This window comes from Lycium ferocissimum, chromosome 8 (genome assembly GCF_029784015.1).
Source record: "Lycium ferocissimum isolate CSIRO_LF1 chromosome 8, AGI_CSIRO_Lferr_CH_V1, whole genome shotgun sequence".
Classification (NCBI taxonomy): domain Eukaryota; kingdom Viridiplantae; phylum Streptophyta; class Magnoliopsida; order Solanales; family Solanaceae; genus Lycium; species Lycium ferocissimum.
Window position 1 is genome coordinate 33,275,709 of NC_081349.1, and position 15,842 is coordinate 33,291,550.

The window sequence follows — 15,842 nt, forward strand, 5'->3', positions numbered from 1 at the left end:
AAGACCTTCAAGCTCTATTCATGAAGAAGGAAGCATTTGAGGAACTAGAAGAGAAGATCTCAAGAGTCTACAACGTTTAGAAGGTAGCTTGGGAAGATTTGGAGAAGACATCTCAAAGTGGATAAAAGTGCAAGAGAGACATTTTTGCAAACTGTGGGCGTTTCATGCAAATCTCGACCAAAAATGCAATTCAAGGTCAATAGTACAATTGGAGGCCACATTTGTAATTTTTTAGTCATCTAGATGGTTGGGGACAATTTTGCAAAGAGCCACTTTTGAGCCTTTATTGTAAAGCCCTAGACTATAAATAGGGGACTTGTCTCATTTTCATTTCTTTAGCTTGAATATTGATGAATTGAGTGAATTAGATTGTTAAGTAGATTTTAGTTAATATAGATTGTTTGGCTTAATTAACTAAATGTGATTTCTTAGTTGTGCCTTGAATTACTTTCCATTGAATTTGCCCAGGACCGCTCATTTGTGGATTCAAATTGGGTCAATTCTTGAAATTCAAATTGCTTAGGTTTTTAGGATTTTGATTCCAATTGAAAGGGGTTGGGTTTCATATAGCCAACCTTGTTCATAGGATCCATGCTAAAGGTCAAGTATTTATCCATCTATCCTTCTCCCATTTCCAATCTTTATCCATTTTTTATTTTTTTTTTGTTTTGATTTTTCCTTGTTCTTCAACTTTTTTAGAGTTTCCTAGGTTGGTTTTTATCAACAGCTCATTGTTACTTGTAAATTAAAATTAAATTTTCACTTTTAATTATCCACATTAGCATATCAAGAGAAAAACAATATTTATTTCTTGTTTTACCCTTAATATTAACTACTCATTTTCAAATGAAACTGCACACTAATTAATATGATAAATATGGTAAAGTATGTAATTCATTTATTAAATTTTAAGGGCCATGCAAAATCTGTTATGGACAAGAAAAAGTGAACGGAGGGAGAAAAAATTAGGGGTGAGTATTTGTTTCTTAAGGGATCGACGACGAGTTTTGTGAGCCAACTAGTGTTTCGCAGAGCCATCGAAGGGCGAAGGTACGATTAGTTTGGTTCGTACGAAGCGGTCGTCTACGACATTAGTGAAGTAGGCAGGTCAGCATGGACTAGGATAACAAATGTGTTTGTCATTAATCCGTTCAAATTTAGATGAGTTGGGCTAATTTTTCTGCGGATGGTTTATCCAAATATCTCTTTATATGATACTGTTTGGACTTTATCCCTATTTTAAAAAGTTGTACAAATATAACTTAATGTACAAAACAGTCATAATTTAATGTTTTCTCATAAATTCTTAACTTGCTCAAAAACAATTTTTTAAAAGCTGATTTAAGTTTATAAATTATTAAAAAACAGAAAAAAGAACTGCTAAGTAGGTTTTTGACCACGTGATTTCGAGTCTGATTTCATATTTTGATTTCAAATCAGCATTTTTGCTTAATGAAATTTGCATAAAATTTGATCTTTAACTTCATATCATATCATGATTTCAAATCTCAAATTCTCCAAAAAGTAAGATTTGAGATTTCAAATTGTGATTTTAAATATTTTTAAATGTAAAACTTGACCCATAATTTATATGTTGTAAAAAAAAAAAAATTCGTCAGTTGGTAGATATATTTAAAATGTAAAACTTGACTCAAAATAACCAGGGGTAAAGCCGGATTTGCGATAACGGGGTTCAAAATATAAAAAACTAAACACACGAAGAAGCCCAAGGAGTTTCAACATCTATCATCTATACATAAAACTTAATTTTAACCATGTATAAACAGTATAATTTTCCGCCGATGAACCCTTTTAGCTATATGTGGCTCTGCCCCTTAAAATAACAATGTTGGTTCGTCTTGTTGGTCCAAATGCATCTTTCGACGTGAAGAGATTGTTAAATGCTATGTAAAAGGATTATATTTAAATAGTGGTTACACTACAACTCAAGTTCAATTTTACTTTTACTATCAACATATATTGTACTTCTTTAGAATGACGTTCTGGTAGCGTATTAACTTTATCATGAAATATGACTTACTCATTTAATAAGATTTTATTAGAATTGAATTTTTTTTCAATAGCTTTCACAATTTATGATGTTTTCATATTTATCACAAAAAATACAACTTAAAAAATTATAATTATATGCCCAAACAAAACTTCAAATTAAAATGGACTTGATTTCAATTCATGTCCAAACGCAGCCTAAATAGCTGTCTGGGAGTGGAGGCGAAAATACTGAAGCAAATATAACAAAAAGGAAAAACAAAACAAGAAAACGCCTGGAAACCTTTTCCTTCACTCCCTTTTCCTTGTCACACAAGCACTACTCCAACGATCGTACGGTCACTATTCTCCGGCGATGTCTCTCATCACTCCTCCACCGATGGATGTAAATATTCCTCATCTTCATCTCTCTCTTATTTTTACTCTGTTATTTCATTTGCTTTTACAGTTTTACTCTGCTTTGTGTATTTTTTTGTTTACAGCAGCTTTTTCCTCGGTGTAGTTTTGAAAATATATGTTCTGATGTGATTTCGGTGTGAAGTTGACCTAAAATTTCTCTTAAAAATGCGATTGTTGTGTTTATCACTTCGTTTTTTACAGTTTCACTCAGTTTGTGTATTTGTTGCTTGCAGTAGTTTTTCTCGGTGTAGTTTTGAAAATAAATGTGGTGAATATAGTCTGCTGTGATTGCGGTGTGAAGTTGACCTAAAATTTCTTATAAAATGCGATTTTTTGTGTGTATTCACTTTGTTTTTACAGTTTCACTCTGTTTTGCATATTTTTTGCTTACAGTAGCTTGTCTCGGTGTAGTTGTGAAAATACATGTGTTGAATGTAGTCCGCTGTGATTCTGTGTGAAGTTGACCTAAAATTTCTCATAAAAATGCGATTTTTTGTGTGTATTTATTTTGTTTTTTACAGTTCCACTCTGTTTTGCATATTTTTTGCTTACAGTAGCTTGTCTCGGTGTAGTTGTGAAAATACATGTGTTGAATGTAGTCCGCTGTGATTCTGTGTGAAGTTGACCTAAAATTTCTCATAAAAATGCGATTTTTTGTGTGTATTTATTTTGTTTTTTACAGTTCCACTCTGTTTTGCATATTTTTTGCTTACAGTAGCTTGTCTCGGTGTAGTTGTGAAAATACATGTGTTGAATGTAGTCCGCTGTGATTCTGTGTGAAGTTGACCTAAAATTTCTCATAAAAATGCGATTTTTTGTGTGTATTTATTTTGTTTTTACAGTTCCACTCTGTTTTGCATATTTTTTGCTTACAGTAGCTTTTCTCGGTGTAGTTTTGAAAATATATGTGCTGAATATAGTCTGCTGTGATTGTGGTGCGAAGTTGACCTCAAATTTGTTTAAAAAATGTGATTATTGTGTGTATTCACTTTGCTGCAGGGAATAAAAACTCTCAAAGTTACTTTTTATCGTGCTGGCGAAGATGAAGTGAGTGCTGAAAGGCGTTCTTTATGATTTGATGACGCATTTCTTTCTCACCTCTCTGTAATATAAATATAATCTTGGGACTTACCATTTTCAGGTGACTATCCATTTTATCACATTGCCAAAACAAAGTACTGTAGGAGATGTTCTTAATGACCTGAAAACGAAGGTACTTTGGTGTTTTCTTGTGCTTTAGAACTGGATTTCTTTGAACTCTCTCCCCCTCTCTACAAATAAGTAAAAAGTCTATAAAATATGTCGCAGGAACTAGGAGAGATGGGAAAAAACTGACCTTTTCTCTTCTCTAGAAAGAGAATCACTCATCTTATCTCTTGTTGTTATGGTGCAGGTTGAATTGTCAAGGCCGGATGCTGAACTAAGATTGCTGGAAGTTTTTTACCACAAGATATATAAGGTACTATGATGTCGTATAACTTCCTTTACACTGTGGTTTGGGTCTGCTGAGATGCTTCTTGCTTCTCTGTACTCGATCAGCCCAGTGGTTGTAAATTTAATCTCTTTCACTTATTTCTTTTTTTTTTTTTCCCCTAATGGACACTTATATGGTGCTGAAGGCAGTGGAGGATAACCAACAAATGTTAGATTAAAGAAAAGAAGAATATTATACATGTGTCTTTATTTGTGTATGCTATTGAACAATAATGTAGCTATACATGTGTTTGTGTGTCATTAAATTGTGGATATATGTTTTGTCGAAGGAGGGTAAGAAATTCATGAAAGGACATGATATAACTGTGTTTTCCAGTTTGCTCCTTGGTAGCATTTGTAACCTTGCATCCATATTTTACTGCAGATTTTTCCCCTTAATGAAAGGATTGAGAACATTAGTGATCAATACTGGACGCTACGTGCAGAGGAGGTACGTTTTGATATCTGATGTTTGCTTCCTTAGTTTATTCACAAGAGCAGGGTAGGATTTTACTTTTGGGCAATGGATCTTTATGAATGTCACTCATTTCACTGATTTTTCTTTATTCATTTCGAGCTTCCATCTTCGTGATTGTTGCTGTCTTTCCCTGCTTGTCCATCTAGCATATTGCATTGAGACATGACATATTTAATGTTTGGTCATTTGAATATTTGGTATCTTCTTTACTTCTCTTTGTTTACATCCGTCATACTGTTATGATGTTGTTGATATGCCATTAGTATGTTTTATTATCTACAATCAATGTGTTTTCTTTTATAAGATAAAAGTTTATCAATAAAGTACCAAGATGGTGGAATCTAAAGAACCATGGAACCACCTACTATCCTTTCCCTTCCAACAAATCCAGAATGTCCATATACTGATTCAGATTCACTAAGGGACTACTTTTACGCCAGTAATACAGATTATGGAGACAAAATTGATTCTAGATATGTGGTTTCTATGCCCATCGAAGAAAGCATTGTTCTTCTATAGCCATAAAGTCCATACGATGGACAATACAATGGTTCTCCATATCTGCTTCAGCCTTCTAGGTACCTTTGAGCTTGCCTATCTTCCGATAAACCTTGTATTCGCTGAGGCATCACACAAGAAATGCTACAGATGTTCAAAAATAATTCCCAGCATTGTCTAGACACACTACTATGGAAGAAAAGATGATTCACTGTTTCCTGGTCTTCTTCACACGGATAACATCTATTACCTGTGGAGGATGCAGGGCACAAGTACTGGGTTCATCTGAACCCAATGTTTTTGAAACGGTGTGTATACATATATATATATATATATATATATATATATATATATATATATATATATATATGCAAAATAATATGAAAAATTACTAAAAATGTTAACAAATACTCCCTCCGTCCCAATTTATGTGGCACTGTTTGACAAGGCACAGTGTTTAAGAAAGAAAGACTTTTTCAATGTGGTCCGAAACAAACCTTAGACATTTGTGTGACTATAAAATTCTTTGTTAAGGGTAAAAGGGGAATTTTAAAGTTGTTTCTAATTACAGAAAGGTGACATTCTTTTTGGGACAGACTTAAAAGGAAAATGTGCCACATAAACTGGGACAGAGAGAGTATTAGATTTTGAACCTATAATTTCAAAAGTGCAATGGGCTCAGTTGTAAGAAACTAAAGATTGACCCATCAAATTACAATCCTGGATCTTCCTTTATATGTTACATAAAGTGAAGCCTCTTTTCTGCAAGCTTTCTCGAGTCAAACAAGCCTCCCAAGCTTCTGTCCACCCAAAGCATGCTACCTTACCTTGAACATTTGTCTTCCAAATCATCTTCCAAGGCCAATTAGCACCCCAGTGAACTAACTTCTTTATCAACATGTTATTACAATTTTTAACTGAACTTTTTTTTTTTTATCGCCACTAACTTCTCAGATCAGTGAATCCACCTTACTTTGCTCAATTGAGACTGATTTTAACTGCGGAGGTAATTGACCGAAATCCTCTACCTCCCAATCATTAAAATCTCTTTGTTCTATTTGCCACCCCGATTTGAGTATAAACTTGTAGTAGTCGTAGCATAGATTTTATTGACGTTGCATTACTGACACACTTTTTGCATTACAGATTCCTGAAGAGGAGAAAAACCTGGATCCTCATAGTCGCTTAATTCATGTTTATCATTTTATGACGGACACAGCTCAAAATCAAGCAGTAAGTACATGTGTTAAATTATTGTTGCAATAATTGTTTATTTCTGGGTAGGTTCTTCCTCGAATTGTTTGTTTTTGGTTCCTCTCTCTTCCTTTTTTAATTCCTTTTTCTTGAGTTCAGCAAGTACAGAACTTTGGTGAGCCCTTTTTCCTGGTTATTCATGAGGGTGAGACAGGGACTGAAGTTAAAGCTCGCATTCAGGAAAAATTGCAGGTTTCCGATGAGGAGTTTTCCAAGGTGTTTGGTCGTCCTGCCTTTGCATTTGTCATATTTTACTGGGAATTGTCATCTTGAAAATTTATGAGTCATTTTTTGGGTAAAGTTTATAATTGTGCTCTCCAGAGTCTCTGACATGTGGTACTTTTGCTTTGCAGTGGAAATTTGCATTTGTATCCCTGGGCCGTCCCCAGTACCTCCAGGACTCGGATATTGTTTACAACCTTTTTGACGTATGTGGTGCTTCCTTTCCATCTTTGTCGATGCATAGTTCTCCTCATATGTGTTTGGGTATCCTAATTTTCTAATTGGTTTCTAGAGAAGAGATGTGTATGGTGCTTGGGATCAGTACCTTGGATTAGAGCACAGTGACAATGCTCCAAATGATCATGCTGCCAACGGTATGCACTATGCTTATGCGCGAGTTGTCACAGCATATCTATGAGAAACCTTCTGAAATTTTTTAGGTGTGTAGAACTGTGACGGAGCATGAATTTTGACATTGTGGAAAGAAAATTGCACTTGGCTGGGGGAAATACAGAAGCTAATTATTCAAGTTTCCTAACTTTTCCTGGGGTGAAGAAACAAAACTTTTGAGGGTTTCTTTTATTTTATGGTGTGCGGTTGAGCAAGGGTTCAAGCCATGGAAATTGCCACTAATGCTTGCATTAAGATAGGTTGTCTAGATCACATCCCTTGGTGTGTGGCCCTTTCTCGGACCATGCTAACGCGGGATGCGTTGTGCACGGGGCTGCCCTTTATTGCATAGTAGCTATATAGACAGGCTACTATGCATTCATAAAGATCACACACTTTTTTTTTTCCTTCTTTTTTGTTTATCATCCGGTATCCTGTACTCGCGTCGGGCTCGCAACTAATCCGGATTCACCTCATAAGATTATTAAAGGGCGCAACGCTTCCTATTAGGATGTTTTCCATACATAGGGATCGCATCGGAGACCTGAAGTTAAGGATAGATCCTTAGTAGTGAGATCACATTGCTTATTAATCCATTTTACTTGAATACAGGTCATTGATAGATTGGCTGGGGCCTAGGAGGACCACTGCTCAGGCATAGTTATTGGGAGCAGAATAAAGTAGTGGACTTGCTTGCGAAGAGCTTGAAAACAACTTTTTATTCTATAAGAGTAGATGGGTGGTGCCCGTGTGCACTCGGGCGACTGTGCTACTCATTGTTTGTGTTGTATGCACAGCTATACAAGAAAATATTCCCATACTCATTTCAAGTGTATTGTCACACTGATTAAATGTACACAACAATAACACTTGATACTACTTTCATGCATTGAGAGACAAAATTTTACCAAATATCTAATAGATAATAAGTATCCACTTTTGAGTGTAAGGAATATTTCAAAGCTTCTGTATCAGATATCTTTTTTCTTCAAGCTTCAGTAGATCATCTTTCACCCTGCCTCAGCCACTCTGACCTTTTTCGGTTTCAAGAAACACAAGGCTGGAGGAAATATAAGAGCCTCTATCAAGAAAGATGACAAAAAATTAACAGTGAAAATGTAAGCGTTCACAATATGTCTTTCCCAAGCAACACATAGGCCATAGTTGCCTACATCACATTTTCGCAGATGTTTGGTACTTTTTTACTTTCTTCTTGCTCTCCAGCTGTACCTTTCTTTAGAAATCATAAATTTCATAGATAATAATTTAAACTACGTGGTCAACGTGGTCAAAGCTCATTCAAGAGGTTTTCTTTTAAGAAGCCAATGGTGTTTATAGCATTATCAGCCAAGTCTAGAAATTCAAGTAGTTGTATAATGCGGCAAACTGTAACACCCACTGGTAACAGGTAAATATCGAGATCACGGAAAGGCAGATAAAAGAAAGGCTTACAATTTGATCTGCTATTTTCAACTGCATTAAGTGCTTCTTTAACAGACTGTCTTTGTTGGAGTTGAAACACAACCTGCAAACTAAAAAATATAAATCTGATCTAAAAGAGGTACAAATGAAAAAATAGGTATGAACTCCATTTGCTGAGCACAAGATCATAACAGCAACTCACTGCACATATGAAGAAAGTATCCGAGAGGACTATTCTACAGGTTAACATTCGGGTTTATGCCATTAGATGACATAGGACATTAAAAGAAACAAGATGACATAAAATATGGAGAACCTTGTAGCTGTTCAGAGGCTAATCAAGATAAGAAAATGGGATACATCTATGGGTATTGTATTGTACTACGTCCTGTTTGTTTGCCCACCACCTCTTGAGCTACTGGTCTTGCCCAAACAAAACTTTAACTTAAAATCCACTTATAGCCTGTTTGGATTGGCTTATTTTAGGTGTGTTGTTAAGTGAAAATAGATTTTAAGCAGTTTTATAGTGTCTGGGTAAAATAAAAAAGTGTTTTTAATCGTTTATTTTTATGCCAAAACAATAAAAATAAATCAAAAGTCATAAGCTAAAATTCCTAACTTATAATATCCTAACGAGCTCTCAAATTCATGTCGATGCCTAAATAGCTGTCAGGGATAGGTGTCGAAAATTTCTGTTACCCCCCCCCCCCAAAGAAAACCACCACCACCGCCCACCCCCAATCCACTCAAAGGTACTGAAGCAAATATATAACAAAAAGGAAAAATAACAAAAAAGATTTAAATTAAAACCTTTTTCTTACATCAACTTTTCCTTCACTGCCTTTTCCACTTCCTTTTCCTTGTCACACAAGCACAACTCCAACTCAACAAAGTTACCGACGATCGTTTAATAAATTTCTTTATTAAACGATTGTCGGCAAGCATTTACCTTACTTATTTCTTTTATCTCATGCCAAAGTATCCTACTATCATTTTGTTTAGAAGTTTAAATGAAAATGAAAAAGCTTATTTAACCAATGGTAGGTTATCATTATGTTGGTAATAGTTTAATAAATTATAGTTGAAAGATGATAATAATTTATTTATTTTTTGGCAGTGAGTTGTGAAAATCTCGTTTTAGAGCCCGTTTGGATTGGCTTGTAAGTTGCTATAAATTTGTTTTTCGAACTTTTTTTGAGTGTTTAATTTGGTGACTTAAAGTCACTTTGTCTTAAAAATAAGCTAAAAAAAAAATAATTATTTGAAACTTACTAGTTTATTTAAGCGAAACAACATAAGCAAAAAAATAAGTTGGGTAATAAATTGAAATTTATAACTTATTTTTTATGTTCTAAAAAAACTTTTAAGTTCTTAAAATAAGCCATCCAAACAGGCTCTTATTTTAGGAAATTCAAGATCACTTTATTAGAGTTATATAATAATTGGCCAATTAGTAATACTCTCTGCTTGTCCATATTTGATACAATTGTCCAATAACATCAAACTCTAGACACAATATTAAGCTCATATTTAATTTTAATATTAAAACCTCTTTCCTTTTTAAAATAAAAATAAAAATATACGAATTATGTCTAAATGCGAACTTCTATTAATACCCGAGTCAATTAGATAGACAATTAACATCCTTTAACCCAATAACTAAAAATAGACAATATTGGATACAAATAAAGTGAAGATATTCAGATATCAGTCTCTAAATTCGCGTTGAATAGACTTCTACGGAAGTAATATATATTTTTATCAAAAAGTTCTACTTAAAAATCGAACCTAAAACACCGTGTAAAAGTACTCCAACTGTATTACAAACACACATCTTGATGGTAAAAATTTAAATAATTCACGCTATAGAAACATTTAACAATGAGACATGACATGTTTGAAATAGACGGACATTCAATGACAACATACCCAATGTAATCTTACAAGTGGAGTTTGGAGAGAGTAGAACGTATGCGGACTTTTTCTCTATCTTGACAGATAGAAAAGTTATTTTTGATAAAAGACGGACATTCAATCTTTACAAAATTAACGACAATTATTCCTATCAATAATGAGTTCCATGAAATAATATCACATAATAAAATTCAACAGGGAAAAGTAGAACAGCAGTAAAGGAGTTTTAAGTCATGATAAGATAATGTAAAATTTACTGACGCAATACGATTCATTTATAAGGTCATTATTGGTAACTTCTTACAACAAATTTTAATTAATAATTTAAACAAGATGATAATCAACTTATTATAACATGTTAAATTACATCAATATTGTTAAAAAAAAAAAATACACTTTCTGTGTACATAAGTTACACATTTGATCCCTCAATAAAAAAATTATTTACAGTTGTTAGCCAATACACATATACTATATTATACTTATATACTCTTACTATTCTATTCCATGTGTTATAGTTCATATTTCGAGAATCAAACTTTCTAAAATCATTCGTGAATTCAGATAAAAGTTTTTTTAATAAAATTTGCATATTTGAAACGTACGAAGAAAATACAACTATATTAAAATAATTAACAATTCAATATGTTTAAAAAAACATTAAAAAATTTTAGTAAAAAAACTCAATTTGACTTTCACGTAATTGAGATAGAAAAGTATATACATACTATTATATATCTGTCTACTTTTTTTTTTTTTTGGACAGAAGACTATTGAAGTTAATTTCTCCTTAAAAAGGGAGAAATGGATTTTTGGTCCTTTACAAACTCTTTTTAGTTTTATAACATTTTTAAAAAAAATCTTTATTTTTTTCACATAAGAGATCTGAAAAAGAAAAAAAAAGATCTGATAAAGACATTTTCTTCTATTCAAATTGTAAAAGGCCAAGAGATCTTATTTTCTTTCTTAAAAATCCTTCTCAATCCAATTACCTGACTAATTGAGCCGTACATGTGTCGAGTTGAAGTGTATAACCAAAAACCAAAAAATAATAAATTCTTCTAAAATTACGACACTGCCCCTAACATAAACCTCTTTCCTTTCGGTTTCTTCCTTTTTTCTCTTCACACACAGAGAAAAAACTCTTTAACTCAACAAAAAGTCCTTTCGATCCATCGTCTCTCCACATTTACAATTCCTCCCACGTACATTGAATTCTCAATTCTCGAAGTTTACATAATTGAAAAACTAGGTAAAAAACGCTATAAATAGTAATAATCAACAATTGAAAATATTTATAAGACATATAAAATAATTACGAAGAAAATAATTTGTTCTCAAAGTCCAACCATCGCTATATAAATTGCAAAGGAGAAATATATACCCCCTCCGTCTCAAAATAAGTGTCACCTTTAGTGAAAAAAAATTGTCCCACAATAATTGTCACTCTAAAAATTCAAGACAAAAATTGACAATTGTATTTCCAACTATGCCTTTAGCATTGAGGAAGCAGTCCTCTTTAATATTTGTAACAACCTTGGACCTAACTCACACCCAAAAGTTAGCTATTAAGGTGGGAAAGCCCAAGGCTATTTAATCCCACATAAGCATATTCCCACCGATGTGGGACATAACTAACCACCACACTCCGCAACCGTCGTCCTCAACGGCTGTGTGTTATTACTAGCCCCGGGCGAACACTGTCATACCGACGTCATCATCCAAAGGCACAACGGACACGAAGGGCGATGGGTGACTTTGATACCATTTGTAACAACCTTGGACCTAGCTCATCTCCCAAAAGCTAGTTATTAGGGTGGGAGAGCCCAAGACTATTTATGTAACACCGCATACCTTCAGGCTAAGGTTGACCCGCAAGATGAGGGTATAATGGAACAAATATGAGGTGTGTATAAAGGGTTTTGAAACCTAATCAAGGCATAAGAAGAGTCTTAGGACAAAGTAAGATCGGAAGCTACTCTATAGAGCCTGTTTTCAAGTGAGTTTGCACAGGGTCTCACTTCAAGCGAGTATTCGGGAAAATCTATAAGGAATTTGGAAAACTTACTTCATAAAAGTTGTAGATATTTGAAATAACTTTCAACGGGTATATTATGGAGGTCAAACGGACATATGTACAAACAGTTATGTACGATTTACTAAACAATGTTTTGCCTCTCCGTAAAAACAAGCCGTAGAAATGCCAAAAATATCGAGCAAACTGTTATGGTTTCACGGTATGATTTACGAGCCGTAAAATAGGCCAAAATGGGCGTAAAACGGGTCCGACAGCTACTTTAAAACTTGGCTTTTTGGCTTTTTCACTTCATTATTCACATCCCCAAGCCTTAGAACGACCATTCTCTCTTCACATCATCCTCCTACACCAAGGTAAGCCTCTTTCAAGTGATTTCAAGTGTTTCTAACATCAACACATGGATTCTAAGTGAAAATCTATTGTTTCTAACCTAGGGTTTTCAAGAAAACCCATCTCAAGGTTCAAGATTCAAGCTTTTGGAATTCTTCTTCAAAGATTCAAACTTTTCTCAAGTTTTTAGAGCAATTAAGTTATGTAGGATTTCTATCCACGTGTGGGAATATCATTGTTCTTCCCCACTCTATGTTCATCCATGAAAATACGAAAGTTCACAAACCTAGGGTTTCTATTCTAATTCATGATGACCTAAGTTACATATAACATGACATACCATACTCATATTAATTAATTCGTTATTGTATTCTTGATATTCCATTTTGATTATTAGGAATCCGTCCGTAATCCATGAACACCCATACTTTGTATTCCATGGGTTCTTAAATGCAAGATATGGACTAATATGCTTATTGTCATGAAAATCTACATGATTTCCATGTTTTCATACAAGTTATAAAAGTATACATATATTCATGCTATATTATACTCATGAATCATGTTTACAAGGCATGTTCACGAATCATGTCTACAAGTCATACTTTCAAGTTATGTTATACAAACCGTGGGCTCGGATGCCACTTATGTCTATGTTCATGTTTTTGGGAATATCATAGGTTTACCGAGAAGGCTCAGATAGCCTGAAACTACATATGCCAACGTAGGGTCGCCTAGATTAGGACGACACCTTCAGAAAATTGAATTGGATTCTTTCATGTCATGCTTATGTCTTGTACCTTGGCAAGGTGTGGGGCTACTCGGCTGATCGGGGCAGGTACCAGACTCCACGTACCCACGTGGTGATTCCATGCTGTAGGTTATACTACGACTTTCCCACAAGATTCAAATACGTGTGTGTGTGTGTGTATATATATATATGTACTTAAAATGTTTTTACTCATGTTATAAATTTATTCATGTCATATGATGCTCATGTTCATTTTCAGCTTACAGTTTCAATTTCAGTTTCAGTTCGATTTTCTATTATTTCATGTTCATGTTAGTTATGTAGTCAAGGTATGCCAGGGGCCTTGTCTCAGCAAAATAATTTAGCAGTCAGACTCACATTTAGAGGTTTCATGGACTAGTTCAATTATGTCATGTTAGGTATTCAGTTGAGTTAGCCTTGTTGGCTACGTTACTATACTTTTAGACTATTTTTGCATTTATGATATAGTGATATTTTCAAACTTATGATGATGAGGTCCCACGTTTTACTCAAATTATGGATATTTAACTTATATTCAGCATCAGTACATGTCCCATGTTGATTCAACACGTTATGTGGTTCGCTCGATCACACGTAGCAAGGCACCAAGTGTCGTGTTATGTCCAGGAAATGGTTCGAGGCGTGACAATTTAAACCCACATAGGCACATTATGCCCACCGATGTGGGACATAACAAACCATTTGTAACAACCTTAGACCTAACTCACACACCAAAAGCTAGTTATTAAAGTGGGAGAGCCCAAGGCTAATCAAACTCACATAAGCAAATTATGCCCACCGATATGGGACATAAGCTTAATTCTCATAAAACATCTAATAAATAAGAGTAGCATAATAAACTCTACATTGTACTTATTGATTTTTATTAATAGATGTGATTTTTGCTAAGATAATACTTATTTTGAGGTTGAGCAAGTATGTGTCTTATTTTTTTTAAGGTGGTTGACTATTTAAGCAGGGGCGGATCTACTAAGGAGGGAGGGACTGCTACGCCACCCGCACCCCTCGATCAAAAACCTAGTGTATTTATGTGTATATTAAGTGAAAAGGATATATATATATGTGTAGAGTGACACTTCAGCTAACCAATGCTTGTTTGTTGCCACTGGCAAAAGGCCGAGCGTTTCACCCATAGCGCGTGAGATCGAGCCCTGAGTGCTCCGCTTCTTTCTTTTCTCTTTTTGAAAAGCTATCCTGCTTTTCATTTTAAGAAACTTATACAGCTTACAGGGATTTGTTCTCCTTTTTTGTTATTTTCTTTTTCTAGTTTGCTTCTTCTTTTCTTTCTTTTCCTTTTTTTTTTCCTTTCTTTCTTTTTCTTTATTTGTTGTACTATTTTTTTTTTCTTGTAATGTTGGCATTTTAAATTTTATTAATTCTTTGCTTCTAGTTTATAGTTCGTAGCGTTTTATTTTGAGTATCTAAATATATATCTACAACGAGTTTCAGTTCTAGTTGTCTATCCTTGAGTCAGATAATAGTTCCAAAATATGAAAGTTAATCGAACAATTACAAAATGATACTTTTGTTTATTATATGCGAGATAGGGGTCAAGCCATCCGTCCACTCCAAGACGGCTATATAAAAACAATAAAAAAATAGTTAATATTAGTAGTATTATTGAGGTTTAATGCTTTCTTCAAAATTGTCACAATTACGCAATATATTTTTTTTGTTTAAAGACGAACGACCCGAACCGAAGCTAAAGATATATCAGTTCGAAGTCCAAAATAGTGTAGCAACCGGTATGTCTATATATAAACTGAAAAGATGAATAACCCAAATCAAAGTGTAAGACAGATTAAGTCGAAGCGTAAAATAATATGGTATTCGGAACCTCAAAATCCTGAATCTCTCTCTCCGTATTTAAGTTAAGCCGTCTCAGTCAAAATTACCTGACCGACTGATGTGAAAATGAGAATAGCCGTACGTGTTCGGGTTGAAGTGCATAACTAAATAAATTCTTCATAATTACGAAACTACCCCCCAATATAAACCTCTTTCCTTTCATTGCATCTTCCTTTCCTCTCTCCACACACACACACACAACTCTTAACTCAGACAAAAAGTCCTTTCGATCCACCGTCTCTCCCCATTTTCACTTTCCTTTCACATCCATTAAATTCTCAAATATTAATTACTAATTTGATTAAAATGATAACCCAGTCAAATTTTTTAATTCAATCTATGAATTCAGACATAAAATTTCTAAATTATTTTACAATAAAATTTATATATTTAAAAACTACTTAAAAATACTAGTATACGTCATAATATTAACAATTCAAAATATTTAAAAAATACAGGAAAGATTAAGATAGAAATAATTCGTTTCCAAAAGACAACTATCACCACATAACTTGACACAAAGAAGTATTAAGTATATATTATATACTCCAAGTATTTTAGTAGGTGTTTGGCCATAAAAATCAAATATTTTCACTTTATTTAGTATTTTAGAGTTGGAGGTGAAGATGGTTATGCTTTTGCAAAGATTATTTGATTGTTTAAATATATTGAAAATAAAAATAAAATTTTCGGCATTTTGAAAATTCTAAATACAACTTTATATTTGAAATTTTCATCGCCAAAGGTTAATTTCTAAATAAAATGAAAATATT

At 33.7% G+C, this 15,842-nt stretch overlaps 1 protein-coding gene across 1 annotated transcript; it reads left to right on the top strand.

Moving 5' to 3' along the window:
• Window positions 1-2,293: 2,293 nt before the first annotated feature.
• LOC132068132 (ubiquitin C-terminal hydrolase 12-like) lies at window positions 2,294-7,673 on the top strand. Its single transcript, XM_059461621.1, has 10 exons — window positions 2,294-2,395; window positions 3,409-3,456; window positions 3,551-3,622; window positions 3,803-3,868; window positions 4,268-4,333; window positions 6,005-6,091; window positions 6,212-6,328; window positions 6,466-6,540; window positions 6,627-6,774; window positions 7,337-7,673. Exons 1-9 carry the CDS (start codon window positions 2,366-2,368, stop codon window positions 6,750-6,752), a joined length of 687 nt encoding a protein of 228 aa, XP_059317604.1. The 5' UTR covers window positions 2,294-2,365; the 3' UTR covers window positions 6,753-6,774; window positions 7,337-7,673.
• Window positions 7,674-15,842: the final 8,169 nt, after the last annotated feature.